This window comes from Arachis ipaensis, chromosome B5, assembly GCF_059453495.1.
Source record: "Arachis ipaensis isolate K30076 ecotype BB chromosome B5, ASM5945349v1, whole genome shotgun sequence".
NCBI lineage: Eukaryota > Viridiplantae > Streptophyta > Magnoliopsida > Fabales > Fabaceae > Arachis > Arachis ipaensis.
Window position 1 is genome coordinate 72665321 of NC_142440.1, and position 21599 is coordinate 72686919.

The 21599-nt window shown below is 36.8% G+C and overlaps 1 protein-coding gene across 1 annotated transcript; it reads left to right on the top strand.

Moving 5' to 3' along the window:
- The first annotated feature begins 2608 nt into the window (after window positions 1-2608).
- Window positions 2609-4436, top strand: LOC107640573 (uncharacterized). Its single transcript, XM_021123751.2, has 5 exons — window positions 2609-2621; window positions 2760-2796; window positions 2863-2992; window positions 3845-4174; window positions 4323-4436. The coding sequence occupies exons 1-5, from the start codon at window positions 2609-2611 to the stop codon at window positions 4434-4436; spliced, it is 624 nt and encodes a 207-aa protein (XP_020979410.1).
- Window positions 4437-21599: the final 17163 nt, after the last annotated feature.

Here is a 21599-nt window from a genome sequence, read left to right on the forward strand (position 1 = left end):
TTTACTTGGCTTTACTCTTCCATGTCCTTTAATTTACTCAATTTTACTATTGGATTATTTTAGAATTTATTAATACAAGAGTTACTTTTATTTTTAATTGATTCCTTTGAGTTTTATTTATCATGTCTTTCTTTAATTCTCTTTTCTATGTTATGAATTCCACGTTCAAAATGAGCGAGTAGTTCCCTAACTTGATGGGGAGTTGATTGAAAGGAACTCTTGAGTTGGAATGCTCAAAGGAGAAATTGTAATTGGGTCTATTGTTGGATTGCTCTCTAGTCACTAACGCCAGTCCTTCCATGTAAGCGGATTGGGACTTGTGAATAGAAACAACATTCCAACTTGTTTGACTTTCCCTTACCTAGTAAGGGATAACTAAACAGAACAACCTTCAATTATCAATTAATCTTGAGAGTACTGCAACAAGAATAGGGCTTCTAACTAATCTACTCCCAGTCAAGGCTTTTATTTAAATTACTTAATTTTTCCAATTTAATTTCCTGTTTATTCAACTCAACTTCTTTTTGAAAACATCTGATTAATAAAATAGCACACCTTTCTGCAACTCGTTGGGAGACGACCTGGGATTCATACTACCAGTATTTTAATTTTAATTTTTGTGACAACCCTTCTAAATTGATAAGCGGATTTCTGGTTGGTTAAGAACTATACTTGCAACGCATATTTTATAACAATTCTTGACTCGCCAATTTCCGCCACGTCAGTGTACATTTACTAATTCGTTTGAAGCTATTTCCTTAGCTTATTATTAGGTTCCGGTCTTTGTGAGATACTTCATACACTATATATATAAATGTTGCAGCATCTAATTTTTTGTTAACTACTATCTCCAATTTTCTTTTAAAAATTAAAGGGTTAGAAATTTTTTTATTAGCTTTTTCTTATTTCTTGTTTGTCACTTTTCCAATTTTCAAACAAACTAAATTGAATCATTGACCCACAAAGACACCACTATGAGGGTTTGTCGCGTCATTCTCACTCTTAAAAACTTTAATTTGCCAAAAACACTAAATTATATGCAGATAAATAACAGGTAATACTACTTAGTTTAATATCTGAATTCAAGTGTGTAGGCGACATTACTTTCTTTCAAAAAGTGATATTTTTTTAATTAATGCACAAAGTAAAATCAATATTTGTTTTTGTCTGATAATTCTTGGTATACTGTGTTGTACCTTTTGCTCTTCTCATAGATAATTCCTATGTTTATGTATGGTGTATTTTTCAGGTAATTGATGTATTAGTTAGCCTCTTCTGTTGTTTTATTACATATCCAGAGAAGCTGTGGGATGGTGGTTGGCTTCTATGCCAGTTGCTTCCTTACAGATAGTCAGAGTTCAACAGCAACCACCTTAAGATGGTGTTTTGCTCTTAATAGGTACATTAGTGTTTTGCTCTTAATACGCCAGTTGCTCTTTATAGATTTGGGTTCCATGTTTCTTATTTATTTGTTTCTTTATTTACTTATTTGAAGTTTGAAATTGGATTGCAAGACAAGGAGAATGTTTGAGGAAAAGGGGCGTTACAGGTTACAGGCAGGAGAGACAGAGCCAAGCCTCTGCCATTCAAGATGGATTCTAGCGGTCCATGGGACCTTGCCAGAGCTAATGAAGGGAACCCAAGAGTCAGATCCAAGTTTATTGCACCATGTTATTATATGAACAAGTAAGGTACTTACTCTCTTTCTTGCTTTTAAATTCAATTTTGACTATATAAAAGATTATTAACTGGTTCAAAGTAAGAGACTTAATATAATTTCATGACTATGATAGGTTTCTAAAATGGAAGTAAGAAATTATTACGTTTCTGCTGTGTTAACCCATTGATCAAATTTAAATATTTTTCAAGGTTCAAGCATGCAATGTATGTTTATCCATTTATTTTTATTATCTCTCATCAACAATAGTAAGAAAGCAATATTTGAATTTGAAATCAATATCTACAATTTCATCCGGCCAGTAATTCATTTATTCATGATACTATATTACTATATTCCTAGCTAGTATAGGTTTAGTGTTCACTTGATTGCAGGGCTTGTTAAGTTATTAATTAATCATACTTGTTCACTTGATTTCACTCCTTCTCTGTTTGTTGTAAGTTCTAACATAACCTTTTTAATAAATTGAGATTATAATATATATTTTCTAAAATAATTAAGCGAATGAATCTAGTCTTCAACCGTGAACACAAATAGTTAATTAGTTGTTGCTTGTATGATAAATGTAGTACTCATGAAGCTACTTAATTTTAAGGATAATTTTAAGTTTTCTTCTCTCTAACATTCTTCTCTCCAAATTTTTTTGCTTTATTCTAATTATTTGAATGTGTTCTTGTTTGATAGTTGACTGAACAAAAATTGACGAGAAAGAAGGTATAAGCTTTTCTTGTTTGAGGTTACATGCTAGTTTGAGGTTACTTGCTAAGATTAAAGCCTCGCTATCTTTCACTTAAAATTTCTGAAGGTTTTGATAAATTTTACCACCAATAGAAGCAGGAGGCTAATGTGATTCAATTTTAATTTAGAATAGAAGCTTCTCTATTCAATTAAGTTACTCAACTTCCCTTGAAATTTGATTATGCAAGGTCCATGCCTAAGCAAAGTGGGCATTACTGTTTCTTTTATCTAGTGATGGCACTACTATTTCTTTTATCTCTTTTCCATTCTTATCTTTTCGGTGGGTTTGGTATGAATGTGAATATGATCTTTGCTTCTTTTTTTTTCTCTCTTGGTTCTTCAGGAATCCGACAATATCAGAGGGTGAAAACCAACGAGAGGTACTCTACAGTTCTAATCTGATCAAGGCACTCAAACACTTCTAAAACTCTGCAGATTTGTGTTAGTTCTATTTTTCTTGAAGGTGAGGATATAAATATGAGCATTTCACATGCTGCTGATTCTATTAGTTTGAAAAAGATACCAAGATATGAAGTTAAAATTATTGACGAGGATGACTGGATGAAAGGAGCTCAGGTTAGTTTGCTTCTTTTCTAGATCAATATCATGAAGTTGTTCTTGTGTTGCTTTAGAAGATTGATCTAATATCTACGCAACTTCCTTGCTATTGAAGTTCTGCATTATTATGCTATATTCACATTTCTTCAGCCATCTAGTCTCTGTTCTATGATATTTGGCAAAGTTTTTCATGAGAAAAATGTCTTGGTATGCCTTTCACTCGAAGGCAGAGTAGCTGAAATTTTTGGGTGTATCTTCTAGTGTCTCTGTTCAAATCAATTTTGGAAGGGCATGAGTGAAAATCAGACAGGTTCATCTTTTATGAACTAGAAATCGAGTCAATGAGGCAATGATGCTCTTTATGAAATCGAGTTAGTCCTGTGTTCTAGCTGTTAAATACTAACTGCTAATTGTTTGGTTTCTGTTTAATAGCTATTAAATTTACTGCATTCTTTACTTAGCATTCTTATTCGGGGAATGATCACTTATTCATATTATGAAAAACTGTCAGTGCGAGAATGCCTTTGGTGTATAGTAGAGTTCATTTTCATTCTTACTTTGTTTCCCTGAACATCTCTGTGTGGAAAGATAAATATTATAACCATCTCTATCATATTCACATATTTTAACTGTCTTTTTTTGGTTAATTAACAGAACATATGTCAGATATGAATTTTCAGAGACATTTTGATATGACATGTTCTGTACTTATTGGGCCTTATATAGGGTTTAGGGTTTAATTATTAAGTTAGTAAAAGAGCATATTATTGATGTAATAGAATCAGTTGAGAAATTAATCAAATGAGAGTGAAGGAAAGCAATTCTAGACCTTCTGCAGTTTCATATTCACCAATAATAGACCTTTTGCAGTTTGGTGCTGCCTTTGCCATTGGAGTCGATATAGATTCACAAGCAATTGCATCAGCATCTGAAAATGATACTCTGAATAACATCAGACCAGACAAGCTGCAACTGCACTTGATTGCAAGCCAAATTTCTTCATCCTGCAGGGATGACTGGCCATCTAGAGTTGTCGAGGGAGAAAATGCTTTCGAGATAGACACAGTCACTCACAAGGATAAATATGATGTGGTCATCGCAAACATACTTTTAAATCCTCTGTTAAATCTTGCTGATCAAATTATCTTTTCTGTAAAGCCTGGAGCAATTATTGGTCTCTCTGGAATCTTAAGTGAACAAGTAGTTTAAATGTTCAATTAATTCTCATTATCAATTTTCTTTATTCAGAATGCAACTATCTCTTTGCTGCCAAATGCAGATTCTTGTTGGTGGAACTGCTTCGAATCACATTCTCCTCCTAAATTCATCTTCTATGTTCCTTATGCAGGTCCAGAACTTATTACAAAAATATTCACTATTCTTAGAAGGCATAGAAGTGTCGAAAATGGATGACTGGGCATGTGTGAGTGGCAGAAAAAGAAAGAATATAGATATCTGCTGATTCGTTGCTGTAGATACTTGGTCTAGGGGTTTAACTTTTCTCATCCAATCATTCTTTGCCATTTTAATGCCACCCAGAATGTTTTACAAGAAGCAACATGTTGATGATATACTAGGAATTATAGTTGATGATCAATACATTTTGTTTGTGTTTTGAATTATATATATTGACTTGCTTGTTTATAGTACTTTTCTTTTAGTTTGATAATACGATGAATTTGTTTATTTTTTGAAATATTATAAATATTTGAATACAAATTAGATAAAAATTTGTATTAAATTTATATTTATTTTGTATGAAAATAAGTTTATTTTGTAATTAGAAAAAAAAATTTACCTTACAGACGGATTTACAGACGAATTTTCTGTCTGTAATCAGAGTGTGAGATGATTTTCCAAAGTTCAAATTACAGACGAAAAATCTGTCAGAAAATCCATCTGTAATTACAGACGGAAAATCCGTCGGAAAATCCGTCTGTAATTACAGACAGAAAATCTGTCGGAAAGTTCGTCGGCTTTGGAAAATGGATGGAGAATTTACAGAGGGAAAATCCGTCGGTAACTGGTAAAAATTCGTCTGTAATTTTCTGACGGAAAAAAAATCCGTCGGTAAATAATTTCCGACGGGACTTTTACAGAGGGACAAAATCCGTCGGTAATTTCGTCGATAACCAAAAATTCGTCTGTAATAAGGACTAAATCTGTCTGTAAATCTGTCTGTAATAACTAGTTTTCTAGTAGTGATTAAAGATAATTAAAGCAAGTTTCAATTAATTGAATTTGAAATAAAATAAGATTATTATCCAATTTTACAATGATTAAATTATTTTCTATATTTAAATTATAAAGTTGGTAGTTATAAAATAATAAGAATTTTATATGATTTGGACTAAATAATTAATATTTTAAAATATTAATACTGCTATTTTGGAAAAATAAAGAATTTAATTATATTATTTCTAACTATCGGATTTGAAGATTTTAGTGAAAATAATTGTGAAATTGATGAACAAATAGTATTTTTATACATTATTATTGTTGGATTAAAATTTATTTCTAATTACTACATTATCCCTACTTTTATTTGAAATTACAAAACCCTTAAACCTAATTTTACCAAAACCCTAATTCCCAAATTGGGAAAACCCCAACCCTGAAACCCTCACCCAGTTACCCGTTTCCCCCCAATGCCCAGTAGCAAGCAACACACCTAACAACACAGCAGCAGTAGCTGCAAAGTAAAAGAAAGAAAGGGAGAAGGGGGAAATAAGGAAGGGAGATCCGGAGGGAGGAAGGGCGTCGCCACCACGCTTCGCCGCCGCGCCACCGTGCCCTGCCATCGAATCCATCCCGCTGCTGCCACCAACGCCGATGAAGAGGGATGGCCGCGAGTGAGAGGGTCGCGGGCTTGTAGCCGTCGTCCTTGTCACCGAGAAAGAAGGACGCCATCGGCGCCGTTCAGGGTAGAGGGAAGAGAGAGGAAGAACGAGCGTGAGAGAGCTCAGCCGCGGTAAGAGGAGGCGCGGATCTGACCCGTCACCGCCGATCCGTCCGTCCCGACCTGTCACCGTCGCAAGGAAGACCAGAAATGGAGAGAGAGTCGTGCGAGGAGGAAAAGTCATCGTCGCCGTTTGTTCTCCCCGCTGCCAGACGGCGTCGCCGTTCGCGAGAGGGAGAAAGACGCGCTGCGAGGGAGCTGCCACCGTGGAGTGTGTCACCGTTGAGGAGCCGTCGCTGTCAGATCTGCCGCTGCCTAAGCTTATGGTCGTGCCTCTGCTACTGGAGCTCCAAGCCTCTGCTACGGCCGCCAGAAACCGCCATTGAAGCCGGTGTCGTTTGGTAAGAGCTAACCCGTCTTCAGCTTCCTTATTCGTTAAAGTTCACCTTTACCATGAGAGTTGTGCTGAGGCTGTCTGTGCTACGAGTTATCGCGAGTTGTCGCCGCCGGAACCACACTGGAGCTACTGCCATTCAGTTCAGCCGTTCTTTCTTCGTTTTGGTAAGCGTTTTCGTTTTGAAAGCCCTTTAGTTACTGTTCTATTATCTCACGCTAAGGTTTGTAGTGCAAATTGCTATAAGATTGAGTCTCAGTTATTATATGTTACGATTAGAGTTGTGGTGGTTACTGCGAAAGTGGCTTGGAGCTGAGGTTGCGGTTGTCGGTGTTTTCGGGTTGAGAGAGAAGGTTCCTGTGATGCGTTTGGGTTATAGTTTTGCGTATTAAGGTAGGGGCTTTTCTAAAAGCTATTTTATATCTGGAATTTTTATAAATGGATACTGGTGTGAGAATTATATACTTTTAGTGATTGTACCAGTCTTATGTATTATTTGGCTACTTTGGATGAATATGATTATATGTTTTGATTTGATTATTGTTTGGTTTTGATAAATGAATTGTTGCTGAACTGTTCTTTAAAGTTTTGGAAATGAGTTTAATCGGTTGATAATGATTTGATTTTGAAATAGTTTCCTTGAGATATGAAAATGAGGTGACTATTGGATTTAGCTTGCTTTTGAACTGATTTTGGATTTAGACCGTTGAAAAGGATTGTGGAATGGTTTAGTTAGGACCCGAACTGGGTGGTAAAGTCCAAGTTTTTGGGGAGGTGCTGCCGAAATTTCTATAAAAATCCTAGACTTTGTTTGAAAAGTTATTTAGAAAGGTTTGAAAAATTGTATTATTTGATTTATTAAGAAAATATTTATGTTTTCGAGCTTAATTTATTTAAGTAAACTATATGTCTTGAGTTCAATTTATTTAGAAATGAATTATTTTACCATTTGAATCACTGAAGGAAAGTATTATGTTCTAATATTGATTTTTCATATAAAAAGGACTTTTGCTTTTGGTTAGACTTAAAGATTTCGTTCAGAGGAGCTTTTAGTTATTTTAAAAGAAATTGGACTTTGATTGAATAATTGCGTTTGTGACATTTTGGAAGAAGTCAGAGAATTAGTTTTAAGGAGGAACCTAAAAGTGGTTTTAATTTAAATGAATCGGTTCCGTTTCAAGTGAATTGACTTTGGATTGGGTTGGGACTTGTGACTTTATATGATCCGGTTTTATAATAAACTCTGTTTTTATTTGCTTAAACCAAGGATCTATGATTTTAAGAATTTCAATGAATTTTTAAGAAATTGAGATAGGTTGTCCTTCCCTAAAGACTTGAGACTCTGCCGAGGAACTTTTGTTATAAAATCCCGTTGTTGAATGGATGATTTTGAATATTTCGAAAGAGATCTTTAATTTGCCATGGTTTTGGAAGTTTTGGAAAGAGGATATCGAGGGTGGCTTTTTTTTAAAAAGGGAACCTACTTTGAGTAAAAGTGGCTTATGAGCCTGAGATGATTGAGGAATGGGAACTTTAAAGCCAAGGCTGAATAGAATTGATTTTTGATTTCAAAGTGAAGTGAATTGAGAAAAAGTGATTTATGGCTTGAATGATGATTTTATGAATTTGGTGATTTTGGATGGTGGAAGTGCTATTTTGTTATGAGCCGGAATGGCTGTGTATAATAATGAATTATGGCTGATTGCGGAATATGTTATGAGCCGGATGGCTGAGATGAATGTTGATTTATGGATAAAAATAAATGCATAAATGCTGAGTTATTGATATTGTGATTGTTGCACTTCCAATTATCTGAGATACAAGTTTTCCTAGGTAGAAGCAGTGGCTAGCCACCATGTACTCTAGGTTGAGACTCGATACTCTGCTGACCCTATGTCGTAAGTGTGGCCGGACACTGTGAAAGTTCCGAATGAGCTCGCCCTCGTGAATATACACCAGTGAGGGTGTTGGATGTAAATTATGATTATGATTGTGAATAACTCGAGTTGGGGATGCACGACAGAGGGACAGTCCAATGGTTAGCTACCAGGACTTGTCGGGTTGGCTTTATAACCGACAGATGATATCATCAGCCACTAGGACAGGCATTCATCATATGCATCTATGTGACATTGTTTGGGTGTGCATAATGTACTTGGTTTGCCTTTGTGATTACTTGTGTTTATCTGCTAATTATTCTACTTGCAGTAACTATTTGTTTGTGCCTGAACTTTTCTATTTGTGTTTGCGATTGAGACTCTATTGGACTGTGGTGATTGGTTGTTGTTTGGGTTGTTTGGGCCTAGAGCCGTGGTTGGTCATGAGGTTGGCCGAATGCCATGTTTGGTTGATGTTTCTAGTCTGGAAAAGTATGAAAAACTAACCTAGTTCAGCATAGATGAACTTTTTGAAAGGCTTTTGAATTTATAAGAAATGAACAGTTTCCTCTTTCAGAAAAGATTTCAGATACCTTTTTTTATAGTAGACTTTTGTTTTTGAAAAGATACATAAGGCGGTTATTAATCACTGTAATGATTTTATCTCGCGTATCCTATTATAGTAATTCTGCAACCCTGTAGTGAGAACCCTTTCGAGGATGATGTTCTCACTCCCCTACAGGTCTTTTCTCTTTTCAGGTTACGGACGACGAAGTTCGGAAGAGCTTATTTCTTTTCTGTTAGACGATAATTCTGTATTGCTTTAGTATTTATGTTTCCCTCGCCTTTAACTTTGCAAGTATTGTAAGAGGGATAGGTTTTGATAAGAGATGCTTGTAAAATTATATATATATATATATATATATATATATATATATATATACATGTATTTGTGAATTTTGTAAGTTGTATTGTATGTATGGATGTATGTTATCTAACAAAAAGTATTCTTGGGGTGGTTATATGGTTTAAGGTTCTAAACAGGCTCATATTTTAGTATTAAATATTATACAAGTTGTCGTAATACCCGAGCTATCAGAGCGGCGCAGCTGGAAGTGTAACATTTTGATAGTTAGGGTGTTACATTATGGTATCAGAGCGGTCTTTCCTGTAGAGCCTGAGGAATGGACCGACTATGCTTCAATTGCATACTCTGCGCGTTTGTCATGTATTAGGTCTTGTCGGATGACGAGAATTAGAGCTTTATGCACATGACGGTCTATTGATTAACGCTATTAGTCTTGCATTGCATACTTGTTGGTATTAAGTTTGGCCGGCTTAATACTAGTGAATCATGTATATGAAAGCACTAATGGGTTATCATAGATGATATACAAGTTTTGGGTAAAGCGAATCGCGGGTTTTGGAAACGTTAGAGACTATTTCTCGAGGTTACTCAGTATGTGTCTTGAAATTCTGATGCAGTCAACTTGTTCCTTCCTAGCCTATCTTAAAGTCCTTGTTGCCCTTCCCTTTTGGAAAGTAGTTTGGATTTCCAACCGTATTTCTCTATTCATATGCATTCTTGTTTGATCCTAATCGTATATGCCTGTTTGAGATCCTTAGTGTGTCTGTCTTTCTCTGTTTAAACCCTTCTTTTCTATTCATGTATTTTTTCTATATGATTTTGATCTTGTTTTGATGTCGCATGCCTTTTTAAGTTCTTATTCCGGGTCTCTTTTTAAAGAAATTATGATTCATAATTTTCTCTTATTCGGCTATGTTTACAATCAATTTTTGAATTTTTATAAAGTCGTTTTTGATTCAATATACACTCATCTACATAAAACTTTGAAAATTTCTTATGCAATTTTAAAACTATTTATTTCTAATACCTCACTTATTCTTCTACTGGTTTAAGGAATTATACTTACTCTAAATACAATTTGATTTTTCAAATAACCTTACTAAAGTTCTTATGCATATCTTTATTTGATTATGCGCTTAGGTATTTTTCAAAATTTTAGAAAGAAAAGATTTTCGCCTTTATTCCGGTTGATCTTTGTTTGACAAGTTTTGCTTAATTCATTTTTAATTGAATTTAATTTAGCATGATACATTGCTTATGCAATTGTTGTTCTTTTGAAAATAGTGGGCTCATATATTTCCTTTCTAGCATGGACTAATTCCTTAAGTCTTTGTTTCTATGGATGTCATACTTGACCTTGTTTTTAACTAATCTTTTACATCTTGTGAACATTATCATTGATCTTGGTTTTTCCTCTCTTGTGAATATCCTTCTTATGTGAGTCAGCTTGATTCGTTTCAAATTAGTGCATCATTTATCCTCTCATTGTCTCTACCAGAGTTCTTAGTCAAATATTTATTCTTGAAAAATTACTAGCAATTGAGTTGTCTTTTCCTATGACGTTTGGTATTCTTTTGGAGCAATTGAAAGCTTGTTTGATGTCTCATGCCTAGTGGACCTTGTTTGAACTCCCTTGATTTAAGATCCTTTCTTGTATGGTTTGACTCCTTTTTAAGTACATCCTAAACTTCTTGAATGTCCTTCTGAGATGGTGATTTCAAGTATACTTTTAGAGTCTTGTTTGAACTTTTTAAAGAAGTTTTGAATTCTCTTTGAAGGAAATTCCAAACTAAATTTTTTCTGTTGCTTGATTGTAATTGAAACCATTCTTCAAATTTTGACAAAGATATTTTGAAGTTGGCATGCACCATTTTAAATGAAGTTTTGGAAAGCTTCCATATTTATCGGAAATCTGTCTGTTTGCAACGCACCACTTATTTCCTTTACTAACTTATAAACAAATTTTTACCTCGGATTTTCTTTTCTAAATATAGTTTAATTTCTTCTTCCGTCTTTTCAATAATTTTATACACGCTTTTTTGAATATGAACTTTGAGAATTCTTGAACCAGCATTTGGTTTTCTTCCAAGTTTTATGATTACTTTTGGTTAGGCTGTGCACCTAACTATCTAAAATATTTGGGGAAATATTTTTGTTCTTAGCCAAATTGGTGTTCATTTGGTTTTAAATCTCTACCTAATCTATCTCAACATGAAACTATATTAAAGGATGCCACATTTATACTTTTGATATCCTTTTTCAAAGTGTTTGTTGTGCACCCTTTCCTTTGAAAACGTGAAATAGTTTTTGAAAGGTTTTTCACTTTTCATGAGCAATGCATTCGAAAGAGTTTCATCCATACTCGACTCTTGTAAGTTTGTCTTTGGCCTTGGATTTTCTTTTGTATAAACCTCATACTTCTTCGACTCAGTTTGAATTTATTTCAAACTAATGCGCTGATTTTTCTTCTTATTGATCCTATTTAATTTCTTTGATCCAAGGGTTATCTTTGGAGTTGTCAGTTGATTTATTTCTAGCAAACTTCATTGCTTAAGCATCTTTGTTTACCTGGAATTGTATACATTCTTTCAAATCTCTGGGTATTATCTTTGACATTGGTCTCTCCCTTCTAAAATCCTGTATCCTCTGAGTAGACTCGAGAATTATTTTGATGTCACGTATGACCTGTAGACGTAGTAATGTGATGCGTTAGTTCTTTAAGACGTGATATGTATATATGGAAGGTGAAGCGGTAGGTGTGTAACGTTATGAGGAGTTGTGGTAGTTTTGTTCCTTGTGAAAGAGTTTGCGGGTGTTAGACTTGTGGCCGGTTGTGGGGTTGTTACGTGATTGATGGAGTTAGAAAGTTGAAGCTTTGAGGTTGATATGAGATTAGTGTGTGGATGTTAAACATGTCATTTTAACCCCATCCTGTTTTATAGCCTTCGATGCCTTGCTTTACTATCACATGTTTGAACCATGTCATCTTTTGCATTGAGTCTATCTTGTAACATTTGCTTTGCAATCGCACTCCTACCTTTGTATCTTTATGCATACGACGATCCAAGTATTTGAAAACCGTATATATGTTTATATGTTGAGATATTTTTCCTTCTTCCTTAAATGTGTTCAAGAGTGAACTATTATGAAATTTCTTTCGTTCTGTATCAATTTTTGAGGAGGAAAATTTTTATAAGGTGGGTAGAATGTAAGACCCAGAACTTTTGAAAAAGGGCTATCATGAGCTAATTTCAAATTCAATATTTTTGTAGCTTTAATTTCATAAATTTCTTTATTAAAGATAATTAAAGCAAGTTTCGATTAATTGAATTTGAAATAAATTAAGATTATTATCCAATTTTACAATTATTGAATTATTTTCTATAATTAAATTATAAAGTTGGTAGTTATGACATAATAAGAATTTTATATGATTCGGACTAAATAATTAATATTTTAAAATATTAATACTGCTGTTTTGGGAAAATAAAGAATTTAATTATATTATTTCTAATTATCAGATTTGAACATTTTATTGAAAATAATTTCTGAAATTGATGAACAAATAGTATTTTTATACATTATCATTGTTTGATTAAAATTTATTTTTAATTACTACATTATCCCTACTTTTATTTGAAATTATAAAACTACCCTTAAACCTAATTTTACAAAAACTTTAATTCCCAAATTGGGAAAACCCTAACCCTGACACCCTCACCTAGTTACTCGTTTCCCCCCAATGCCCAGCAACAAGCAACAAACCTAACAACACAGCAGCAGTAGCTGCAAAGTAAAAGAAAGAAAGGGAGAAGGGGGAAACAGGGAAGGGAGATCCGAAGTGAGGAAGGGCGTCGCCACCACGCCTCGCCGTCGCGCCACCATGCCCTGCCATCGAATCCATCCCGCTGCTGCCACCAATGCCAACGAAGAGGGATGGCTCGTGAGTGAGAGGGTCACGGGCTTATAGCCGTCGTCCTTGTCGCCGAGAAAGAAGGGCGCCATCGGCACTGTTCAGGGTAGAGGGAAGAGAGAGGAAGAACGAGCGTGAGAGAGCTCAGCCGCGGGAAGAGGAGGCGCGGGTCTGACCCATCACCGCCGATCTGTCCTTCCCGACCCATCACCGTCGCGAGGTAGACCAGAAATGGAGAGAGAGTCGTGCGAGGAGGAGAAGTCCCCGTCGCCGTTCGTCCTCCCCGCTGTCAGACGCCATCGCCATTCGCGAGAGGGAGAGAGACGCGCCGCAAGGGAGCTGCCACCATGGAGTGTGTCGCCGTTGAGGAGCCGTCGCCACCAGATATGCCGCTGCATAAGTTTGTGGCCGAGCCTCTGCCGCTGGAGCTCCACGCTGTTGCTGCGGCCGCCGGAAACCACCACTGAAGCCGATGTCGTTTGGTAATCGCTAACCCGTCTTTAGCTTCCTTATTCATTAAAGTTCACCTTTACCATGAGAGTTGTGCTGAGGCTGTTTATGCTAGGAGTTATCGCGAGTTGCCGTAGCCGAAACCACACCGAGCTACTGCCGTTCAGTTCACTGTAATGATTTTATCTAGCGTATCCTATCATAGTAATTCTGCAAAAAGTTTTATTGTATGTATGGATGTATGTTATCTAACAAAAAGTATTCTTGGGGTTGTGATAAGGCATGAGGTGGATGCCCATTAATGATATTGGGCGGCTGATGTTTTCAAGAGAGAGATTTAAGACCAACCTTTAATGAAGGTTGAATTTGTACAGCTATAAATAAGGCTTCATAGCCTTACGTACAACACACAATTACAACAATAATAAAATTCTCTCTCTCCCCTTATATTACTAAAAACATCATTCTCTCTCTTTATTCTCTATGAATAGTTTCTCTCTCTCTTTCTTTTGTTATTACTTATAAATAATTTCTATTGAGATAATTATATTAATATTAGAGTCTTCTATTTACACATCTTTATTTCATATTTAGTATATCTTTTATTTATTTTACAACACGTTATTAGCACGAGACTCTGATCAAATTTTAGGAAGACTCCAGGTAACAAATTTTTATTATGTCGAAACTCTTTCATCTTGAATATAATGCTTTTGATATATTTGGAAATAATTATTTATCATGGATATAGATGCTGAAATCCATCTTGATTCAATGGATCTTGGAGATACCATTGATGCTGAAAATAATACATCCCAGAAGGATAAAGCCAAAGCCATATTTTTCCTTCGTCGTCATCTCGACGTATGATTGAAAAATGAATATCCCACATTAAAAGATCCTGCAGATCTGTGGAAAGACCTTGAAAAAAGGTACAATCATCAAAAGACGGTGATACTTCCTCAAGCCCAATATGTTAGAGAAAACTTTTTCGACCTTCCATGCCTCGAATGTGCTATTGCAGTAGCAGTATCGAGAAAAAGGATTTAAAAATTTTTTTGAGCTAATTTCTTACTTTCTTGTTGCTGAACGCAACAATAAGTTGCTCCTAAGAAATCATGAAGTGCGCCCAACTAGCGCCGCCCCATTTCCTGAAGCAAATGTAGCAAATTATAACCCCAGAAGAGGTAAATAGCAAGATTTTGATAACAAGAAAAATTATGGAAGGAAAAGAAATTATGTTCACAAGAAAAGATCTCTCCAGAAGTGGGATAAAGAAAGAAACAATGGGCAAAAATATATCAATTGAGGATAAATGCTTCCGTTATGGTGGAAAGGGCCATTGGTCACGTACCTGTCGTACCCCAAGGCACCTAGTTGATCTTTATCAAGCATCCTTGAAAAAGGATGACAAAGGAAATGAAACAAATTTTGTTTCAAATGATGAAAATTCCACCACTCATTATGATGTATCTAATTTCTTTAAGGATTCTGAAGAAAATATTGGCTATTTGATCAATGATGGAATAGTTTGATATATGTATGTATTTGTTAAGTATTCATATGAATAATTTTACTGTGCATGTACTTCTACTCATTTTATTATTATCATTTGTCTTTGAAGAAAAATGGCAAGGACATATTTTGAAGATATTTGCCTTACGGATAGTGCAAGTTCGCACACTATTCTTAAAAGTGATATATATTTTACCCATCTTGTGTGGTGCACGAAATCACAATCACACCTTTGCAATTCCGCACAACTAACCAGCAAGTGCACTGGGTCGTCCAAGTAATACCTTACGTGAGTAAGGGTCGATCCCACGGAGATTGTCAGTTTGAAGCAATCTATGGTTATCTTGTAACTCTTAGTTAGGATATCAATAATTCTTAGATTTAATTGTAAAAAGTAAAGAACATGAAATAAATACTGGTTATGCAGTAGTGGAGAACAGGTTGAGGTTTTGGAGATGCTCTGTCTTCTGAATTTCTGCTTTCCTACTGTCTTCTTCTTCATACACGCAAGGTTCCTTCCATGGCAAGCTGTATGTTGGTGGATCACCGTTGTCAATGGCTACCATCCGTCCTCTCAGTGAAAATGGTCCAAATGCGCTGTCACCACACGGCTAATCATCTGTCGGTTCTCACTCATGCTGGAATAGGATCCATTGATCCTTTTGCGTCTGTCACTACGCCCAGCACTTGTGAGTTTGAAGCTCGTCACAGTCATCCTATCCCAAATCCTACTTAGAATACCACATACAAGGTTTAGACATTCCGGATCTCAAGAATGCTGCCAATTGATTCTAGCTTATACCACGAAGACTCTGATCTGAACCAAGAGGCTAAGAGATAAGCACTCAGTCTAAGGTATAACGGAGGTGGTTGTCAGGCACGCGTTCATAGGTTGAGAATGGTGATGAGTGTCACAGATCATCACATTCATCAAGTTGAAGTACGAGTGAATATCTTAGAATGGAAGCAAGCGTGATTAAATGGAAAACAGTAGTAATTGCATTAATTCGTCAAAACACAGCAGAGCTCCTCACTCCCAACCATGGGGTTTAGAGACTCATGCCGTAGAAGATATAATATGAACTGTGTAGAGTGTCATGAGGTCCCAGATGAATCATTAAACGTAGTTTTTATAATAAACTAGTGACCTAGGGTTACAGAAAATGAGTAAGCTAGAATAGTTAGTGTAAAAATCCACTTCCGGGGCCCACTTGGTGTGTGCTTGGGCTGCGCATTGAAGCTTTCACGTGTAGAGACCTTTCTTGGAGTTAAACGCCAGCTTTTGTGCCAGTTTGGGCGTTTAACTCCAGCTTTCATGCCTGTTCTGGCGTTTTGACGCCAAAATTTCTATGCTGACTTGGAACGTCAGTTTGAACCATCAAATCTCAGGAAAAGTATGAACTATTATATATTGCTGGAAATCTCATGATGTCTACTTTCCATCGAAATTAAAAGCGCACCAATTGGGCTTCTGTAGCTTCAGAAAATCCACTTTGAGTACAGGGAGGTCAAAATCCAACACCATTTGTAGTCCTTTTTCAGCCTCTGAATCAGATTTTTGCTCAGGTCCCTCAATTTCAGCCAGAAAATACCTGAAATCACAGAAAAACACACAAACTCATAGTAAAGTCCAGAAATGTGATTTTTGAATAAAAACATAATAAAAACTAACTAAAATATACTAAAAACATACTAAAAATAATGCCAAAAAGCGTATAAATTATCCGCTCATCACAACACCAAACTTAAATTGTTGCTTGTCCCCAAGCAACTAAAAACAAAGTAGGATAAAAAGAATAGAATATAGTTATACAATGAATTCCAAAAACATCTATGAAGATCAGTCTTAATTAGATGAGCGGGGCTATTAGCTTTTTGCTTCTGAACAGTTTTGGCATCTCACTTTATCCTTTGAAGTTCAGAATGATTGGCATCTGTAGGAATTCAGAATTCAGATAGTGTTATTGATTCTCCTAGTTCAGTATGTTGATTCTTGAACACAGCTACTTTATGAGTCTTGGCCGTGACCCTAAGCATTTTGTTTCCCAGTATTACCACCGGATACATAAATGCCACAGACACATAACTGGGTGAACCTTTTCAGATTGTGACTCAGCTTTGCTAGAGTCCCCAATTAGAGGTGTCCAGAGCTCTTAAGCACACTCTTTTTGCTTTGGACCACGACTTTAACCGCTCAGTCTCAAGCTTCTCACTTGACACCTTCACGCCACAAGCACATGGTTAGGGACAACTTGGTTTAGCCGCTTAGGCCAGGATTTTATTCCTGTAGGCCCTCCTATCCACTGATGCTCAAAACCTTGGATCCTTTTATTTTACCCTTGCCTTTTGGTTTAAAGGGCTATTGGATTTTTCTGATTGCTTTTTCTTTTTCTTTCTTTTTCTTTTTTTTTTCTCTTTCTTTTTTTTCGCAAGCTTTGTATTCACTGCTTTTTCTTGCTTCAAGAATCATTTTTATGATTTTTCAGATTATCAATAACATTTATCCTTTTCCATTATTCTTTCAAGAGCCAACAATTTTAACATTCAAAAACAACGAATTCAAAAATATGCATTGTTCAAGCATTCATTCAGAAAGATAAAAAGCATTGCCACCACATCAAAATAATTAAACTGTTTTAAAATTTGAAATTCACCTACTTCTTTTTCTTTTTCAGAAAACATTTTTCATTTTAAGAAAGGTGATGGATTCATAGGACATTCATAGCTTTAAGTCATAGACACTAAGATACTAATGATCATGTAGTAAAGACACAAACATAGATAGAACATCAAGCATAGAAATCGAAAAACAGAAAAATAAGTGCAAGAAAACTAAAGAACGGGTCCACCTTAGTGATGGCGGCTTGTTCTTCCTCTTGAAGATCTTATGATGTACTTTAGCTCCTCTATGTCTCTTCCTTGCCTTTGTTGCTTCTCTTTCATGGCCTTTTGGTCCTCTCTAATTTCATGGAGGATAGTGGAATGCTCTTGTTGAGGTCCACGAGTGGGCTCTCTTGTTTGCTCCATTCTTTTCTTAGTGATGGGCTTTTGAGATGAATCTCTCCATCTCCCATAACTCGGATGTGGAAGCTTTTGCCTTCCCTTTCCTCTTTCTAGAGGTTTCTCCGGCCTTAGGTGTCATAAATGGTTATGAAAACACAAAAAGCAATGCTTTTTCCACACCAAACTTAGAAGGTTTGCTCGTCCTCGAGCAAAAGAAGAAAGAAGGGAGGAGAAGAGAAAGAAAATAGAGGAGATGGAGATGTGTGAGTGGTTAAGAGGTGATGGAGAAGAGTATTTGGGGAAGGGTGTTATGGGAAGGTGTGAAGTAGAGAGAGAGATGAGGTAGGTGGGGATCCTGTGGGGTCTACAGATCCTGAGGTGTCAAAGATTTCTCATCCCTGCACCATATTGGCGTGTAAATGCCTCTTGCTTGCCAATCCTGGCATTAAACGCCAGGTTGCCGCCCATTTCTGGCATTTAATGCCAGCTTTTCTCCCCTTTCTGGCATTTAAACGCCAGCTTTGTGCCCATTTCTGGCGTTAAACGCCAATTCTGTGCCCCTTTCTGGCATTAAATGCCAGCTCTGTGCGCCTTACTGGCGTTTAAATGCCAGTAAGCTTCTCCTCCAGGGTGTGCTGTTTTTAATACTATTTTTCATTCTGTTTTTACTTTTTCATTTGTTTTTGTGACTTCACATGATCATCAACCTACAGAAAACATAAAATAACAATAGAAAATAAATAGATATAATAAAATTGGGTTGCCTCCCAACAAGTGCTTCTTTATTGTCTTTAGCTGGACCTTGACTGAGTTTTATTCTAGTCTCAGTTTTGAGCATTCTTGCTCAAAATTGCTTTCAAGATAGTGTTTGATTCTCTGTTCATTAACAATGAACTTTTTTTCAGAGTCAATATCCTGAAGCTCAACATCTCCATATGGTGACACACTTGTAATCACATATGGTCCCCTCCACCGGGATTTCAATTTCCCGGGGAATAGTCTGAACCTAGAGTTAAAGAGCAGAACCTTCTGTCCTGGTTCAAAGAATCTAGATGACAGCTTCTTGTCATGCCACCTTTTTGCTTTTTCCTTATAAATTTTTGCATTTTCAAAAGCATTGAGTCTGAATTCCTCTAGCTCATTCAGCTGGAGCAATCTTTTCTCTCCAGCTAACTTAGCATCCAGGTTTAGGAATCTGGTTGCCCAGTAGGCCTTATGTTCCAGTTCCACGGGCAGATGACAGGCCTTGCCATACACAAGCTGGTATGGAGAGGTTCCTATAGGAGTCTTGAATGCTGTTCTGTATGCCCACAGAGCATCATCCAAGCTTTTTGCCCAATCCTTTCTACGGGCAATTACAGTCTGTTCCAGGATTCTTTTTAGTTCTCTATTAGAGACTTCATCCTGCCCATTTGTCTGTGGGTGATATGGAGTTGTTACTTTGTGGCTAATTCCATATCGGACCATAGCAGAGTATAGCTGTTTATTGCAGAAATGAGTGCCTCCGTCACTGATTAGTACTCTGGGAATGCCAAATCTACTGAAGATATGTTTCTGGAGGAACTTCAGCACGGTCTTAGTATCATTAGTGGGTGTGGCAATTGCTTCTACCTATTTAGATACGTAGTCTACTGCCACCAGAATGTAAGTGTTTGAGTATGATGGTGGGAAAGGACCCATGAAGTCAATACCCCATACATCAAACAACTCAATCTCTAAGATCCTTTGTTGAGGCATAGCATAACCATGAGGCATATTGCTAGCTCTTTGGCAACTGTCATAGTTACGCACAAACTTTCGGGCATCTCTGTGGAGGGTAGGCTAGTAGAACCCACATTAGAGGACTTTAGTGGCTGTTCGCTCACCTCCGAAATATCCTCCATACTATGATCCATGGCAATGCCATAAGATCTTCTGTGCCTCCTCTCTAGGTATGCATCTGCGGATCATTCCGTCTGCACATCTCTTAAAGAGATATGGTTCATCCCATAAGTAGTACTTTGCATCAGAAATTAGTTTTTTCGTCTGCACCCTGCTGTACTCTTTGGGTATGAACCTCATAGCTTTATAATTTGCAATGTCTGCGAACCATGGTGCTTCCTGAATGGTGAAGAGTTGCTCATCAGGAAAGGTCTCAGATATCTCAGTAGGAAGGAAGGACGCCCCTGCTACTGGTTCTATCCGGGACAGGTGATCAGCTACCTGGTTCTCTGTCCCTTTTCTGTCTCTTATTTCTATATCAAACTCTTGCAGAAGTAACACCTATCTTATGAGCCTGGGTTTTGAATCCTGCTTTGTGAGTAGGTATTTAAGAGCAGCATGGTCAGTATATACAATCACTTTTGAACCTACTAAATAGGATCTAAACTTGTCAATGGCATAAACCACTGCAAGTAACTCTTTTTCTATAGTTGTGTAATTCTTCTGTGCATCATTTAAAACACGGCTAGCATAGTAAATGATGTACAGAAGCTTGCTATGCCTCTGTCCCAACACTGCACCGATGGCATGGTCACTGGCATCACATATTAGTTCGAATGGTAATGTCTAGTCTGGTGCAGAGATGACTGGTGCTGTGACCAGCTTAGCTTTCAGGGTCTCAAACGTCTGCAGACACTCTGTGTCAAACACAAATGGCGTGTCAGCAGCTAGCAGATTGCTCAGAGATTTTACAATATTTGAAAAACCTTTTATAAACCTCCTATAGAATCTTGCATGCCCTAGAAAGCTTCTGATTGCCTTAACATTGGCAGGTGGTGGTAATTTTCAATTACTTCTACTTTAGCTTGATCCACCTCTATTCCCTTGTTTGAAATTTTATGCCCAAGGACAATTCCTTCAGTCACCATAAAGTGACATTTTTTCCAGTTTAAAACTAGGTTGGTCTCTTGGCATCTTTTCAGAACAAGTGCTAAATGGTCAAGACAGGAGCTGAATGAGTCTCCAAATACTGAAAATTCATCCATGAAGACTTCTAGAAATTTCTCTACCATATTAGAGAAGATAGAGAGCATGCACCTCTGAAAGGTTGCAGGTGCATTGCATAGACCAAAGGGCATCCTTCTGTAGGCAAATACTCCAGAATGACATGTGAAAGCTGTTTTCTCTTGGTCCTGAGGATCTACTGTAATTTGGTTGTAACCTGAATAGCCATCCAAAAAATAGTAGTATTCATGACCTGCTAGTCTCTCTAGCATCTGGTCTATGAATGGTAAAGGAAAATGATCCTTTCTGGTGGCTGTATTGAGCCTTCTGTAGTCAATACACATACGCCACCCTGTAACTGTTCTTGTAGGAACCAGTTCATTCTTTTCATTATGAACCACTGTCATGCCTCCCTTCTTGGGGACAACGTGGACAAGGCTCACTTAGGGGCTATCAGAAATAGGATAAATAATTCCAGCCTCTAGTAACTTAGTGACCTCTTTCTGCACCACCTCCTTCATGGTTGGATTTAGCCGCCTCTGTGGTTGAACCACTGGCTTAGCATCATCCTCCAATAGGATTTTGTGCATGCATCTTGCTGGGCTAATGCCCTTAAGATCACTTATGGACCACCCAAGAGTTGTCTTGTGTGTCCTCAGCACCTGAATTAGTGCTTTCTCTTCCTGTGGATTTAAAGCAGAGCTTATGATCACCTGAAAAGTGTCACCTTCTCCCAGAAATGCATATTTCAGGGATGGTGGTAGTGGTTTGAGCTCGGGTT